General features: G+C 51.3%; 1 protein-coding gene across 1 annotated transcript; it reads left to right on the top strand.

Annotated features, from left to right (window-relative positions):
• Nucleotides 1-1151: 1151 nt before the first annotated feature.
• On the top strand, nt 1152-3451 carry Spc24 (SPC24, NDC80 kinetochore complex component; the record flags this gene model as incomplete). Its single annotated transcript, XM_013346222.2, has 3 exons — nt 1152-1372; nt 1850-2031; nt 3269-3451. Coding segments are annotated over 3 exons (534 nt in total), but the record flags the coding sequence as incomplete, so codon positions are not given.
• Nucleotides 3452-3750: the final 299 nt, after the last annotated feature.

Below are 3750 nucleotides of genomic sequence, written 5' to 3'. Positions count from 1 at the left end.
TTTGGAGCCTGTCCTGGAACTCCCTTGGTAGACCAGGCTGGCCTCGAACTCACAGAGATCTGCCTGTCTCTGCCTCCCAAGTGCTGGGATTACAGGCGTGTGCCACCACTAGCTAGGCGACTAGCTCAGAGCACACGGGACCTGCATGGGGCCTTGGGAGCAAACAGAATGAAGTGAGCTGTCTCAGGCCACCAAGACGCTTGCTGCCCAGCCTGACAACTTCAGTTTGGTCCGGAGGAGCTGCACAGCAGAGGAGAGCTGACTTCTGCAGGGTGACCTCTGACTTCCTATACAAACCATGGTATTTTTTATTTGAATGAGGCAGTGATGACTTGGACATTTGATTTTAGATTTTGAGAGACTGGAGCAGGAGGTTTGCTGAGAATTCAAGACCAACCTCAGTTACATAGAGATTCTGGCTGGTATTGGCTTACAAAGAAACCCTATGTCAAACTCATCCAGCCCTCACCCCTACAGTGAAGTAATTCAGTGGCTCTACGTTGGCCATATATTATGACCTGCTTCTGTAGAGCCACTTGGATAAGACAGAAGAATTCCTTGAGCGCAGGAGTTTGTAGCCAGCCTGGACATGGTGAGACCCTTGACTCTGCCACTTGACACCCACCCAAAGCGGGGACAGTTATAACAGGAGACATTGAGGGAACTGTACACTGACACTGAGCATTTGGGAGAATAGAGGCCAGCCTGAGCTACATGAGACCACCCCTCAAACAAAAGATAAAATGTGCTGGTTTAGCGGGTAAGTCAAGTGCTTGCCTAGCATATATAAAGTCCTGGCTTCCATCCTCAACACCATACACCACGGCCCTGGTGGACAGCTTGGGGAAGTCAGCTCTGTCCCTCTACCAAGTGGGTCCTAGGGACAGGGCAGGACTCAGTTCATCAGGTTTGTTGCCATCTCACCCGACTGTGATTTATTTTTGTGTTTGTTTTGGCACAGTCTCTGAGTTTAACCCAAGCCAGCGTAGAACTCTGCATCCTCCTGCCTCTGCCCCAGAGGAATGGATTATAGGTTCACACTGCCAGTCTCAGTATTGAGTGTGTTCTGGCAAACAGGAGCACACCCAAATTCTGGGAGGTGCTCAGAAGCTGCTGGGGCAGCGGATGTGGGCGCAGTGGCAGAACTCTGACTGGGTAGTGACACATCTCTTTGGAGTCTTCCTAGGCAAAGGACATCCAAGGACACCTACTTCTGTCCCATTGCAGAGGTCTTGGCTGTGGAGGAGGAAGTGGCTCAAAGCCTTCTTGAATTGAAGGAATCCACGTGCCAGAAAGGTACCAAACTACAGCAGCTGGACATCGAGCTCCAGAACGCCAGCAAGGAGGATGCCTGTCTGCAGGCCAGACTCTGATATCCTTAACTCTACCAAATAGCCTACATCAGAGTGTACTTGAATTGGGTTAGGATGCTTCTCGGTGCTGGAGCTTCACCTAGAACCCCCAGGGAGGGGCTGGGGTGTGGCTCAGTGGTAGAGCCCCTGCCTTGAACCCCCAGTGAGGGGCTGGGGTGTGGCTCAGTGGTAGAGCGCCTGCCTAGAACCCCCAGTGAGGGGCTGGGTGTGGCTCAGTGGTAGAGCCCCTGCCTAGAATCCCCCAGTGAGGGGCTGGGGTGTGGCTCAGGTAGAGCACCTGCCTAGAGTCCCCCAGTGAGGGGCTGGGGTGTGGCTCAGGTAGAGCACCTGCCTAGCATGTGTCAGGTCTTGGCTTTTATCCCTAACACTGAAGGACAAAAATAGGAAGAAAATGTTTGAGCGCCAGGTGCTCTGACTTGGTGTCTGGTAAGGGAACTGTCCTTAGTCCCCCGAGCCTGGGCCTTAACTGACTGCACTCAGCTTGCCACAGAGCTGCAGGAACTCAGAGAGATGGAGGCGGATCTTCAGGAACAGGAGACAAAAGTGGATGAGGACACCACCGTCACCATCCCCTCTGCAGTGTATGTGGCTCAGCTGTATCGCTGCATCAGTAAAATAGAATGGGATTATGAGTGTGAGCCGGGGACCATCAAGGGCAGTATCCTTTGAGAATCACTGCACAGCTGGGGAAAACCTATATCCTCCATGTTAGGAAGTCAGTGGGCAGGCAGGTGGATCGTGCTGGAGTTCCAGACAAGCCAGGGCATTTCTGGGGACGTGCTCCAGAGAGATGAAGGGGGGCTCTTGAAGATCATAGGGCATCGTTCACCACATCCAAATGTAGAAGTAACCTGTCTCAACAGTGTATCTGCACTGGGGTAGTAGTTAGCTTTGGGAGTGCAGAGATGACTCAGTGGCTAAGATCAGAGGACCCAGGTTCAGTTCCCAGCTGACGACTGTAACTCCAGAGGATCCAACACCCTCACACAGACAGAAATGCAGACAAAACACCAATGCACATAAAATAAATAGTTAGAAAAAAAAGGCCAGGCAGTGGTGACGCATGCCTTTAATCCCAGCATTTGGGAGGCAGAGGCAGGTGGATCTCTGTGAGTCTGAGGCCAACCTGATCTAGAGGGAGTTCCAGGACAGCCAGGGCTGTTACACATAGAAACCCTGTCTCGAAAAACCAAAAATAAAAAAAGTTAAAAAAAAGCTGAGGGGGTTAGACAGAAGACACAGATGCGGTAGCGTGCTTGCAGAGCATTTGGGCTCCACGCCCAATAGTAGGGCAACCTGGAACCTACCTACTGTCTAGTCCCAATTGGCTGCAAGTCTATGAGGAACTTTCTGATTCTGCCCCTTGAGTGCTGGGATTGTAGGTATATGCCATCACACCCAGAAAAAATACCATTCTTAATTAAAATGAAATTAGGGAAGACCAGGCGCCTTTAATCCAGCACTCGGGAGGCAGAGGCAGGCAGATCTCAGTGAGTTTGAGACCAGCCTGGGCTAGAACAGCCAGAGCTGCACAGAGAAATCCTGTCTCAAAATGAGTAAATGTAAGAAATTAGGGAGCTAAGAAGATGGATCAGTGAGTAGGGGCACGTGCCACCAGGCATGGTGACCTGAATTTAATTCCTGGACCCACTGATAGAAGGAGGATAGAAGGTGGTGCACTTATGGCATGTCTGCAGCCACATACCCACAGAAAAAAGGAAATTAGCCTGGTGTAGTGTCACGCCTGCAATCCCAGCACTTGGGGAACTGAGGCCGGAGGAATTGCCACAAATTTAAGGTCAGCCTGGACTAAGATAGTGAGAGCCATCTCAAAACAACAGAACGTGAACACGCCTGGGAGGACCATGTATACTTTCCTTTCATTGTGCCCTCAGTCCACCACGGCCCCACTGTGGCCCTGCCCATCCACCTGGACAGCACTCAGCTCTCACAGAAGTCTATCAGTGACTACCTCTGGAGTCTGGTGGACACTGCCTGGGAGCCAGAGCCTGACCTCACGCCTTGATAGAATCGAGACTGAGGGGACCCAGGGGGGATCATTCAAAATTAAAAGTCTATGTGCAAATGTCTGTGGTGATATTTTATTTGTGCTTTAGCAAGTAAAGTTTGCCTGAAGATCAGAGTGTGGAACTAGCCACTAGTTAGCCATAGAGACCAGGCGGTGGTGGCGCACACCTTTAATCCCAGCACTCAGGACACAGAGGCAGGAAGATCTCTGTGAGTTCGAGGCCACCCTGGACTACACTAAATTGCTCCAGTCTCAAAGAGAAACAGCTAGGCAGTGGTGGCTCACACCTTTAATCCCAACACTAGGGAGGTGGAGACAGGAAGGGATGTGGCTGGGCAAGGAGAGGAA

The sequence above is a fragment of the Microtus ochrogaster genome, chromosome 5 (assembly GCF_000317375.1).
Source record: "Microtus ochrogaster isolate Prairie Vole_2 chromosome 5, MicOch1.0, whole genome shotgun sequence".
NCBI classification, from domain to species: Eukaryota; Metazoa; Chordata; class Mammalia; order Rodentia; family Cricetidae; genus Microtus; species Microtus ochrogaster.
The sequence above is the reverse complement of the archived record's forward strand: the minus strand, read 5'-3'. Positions and strand labels throughout refer to the sequence as shown.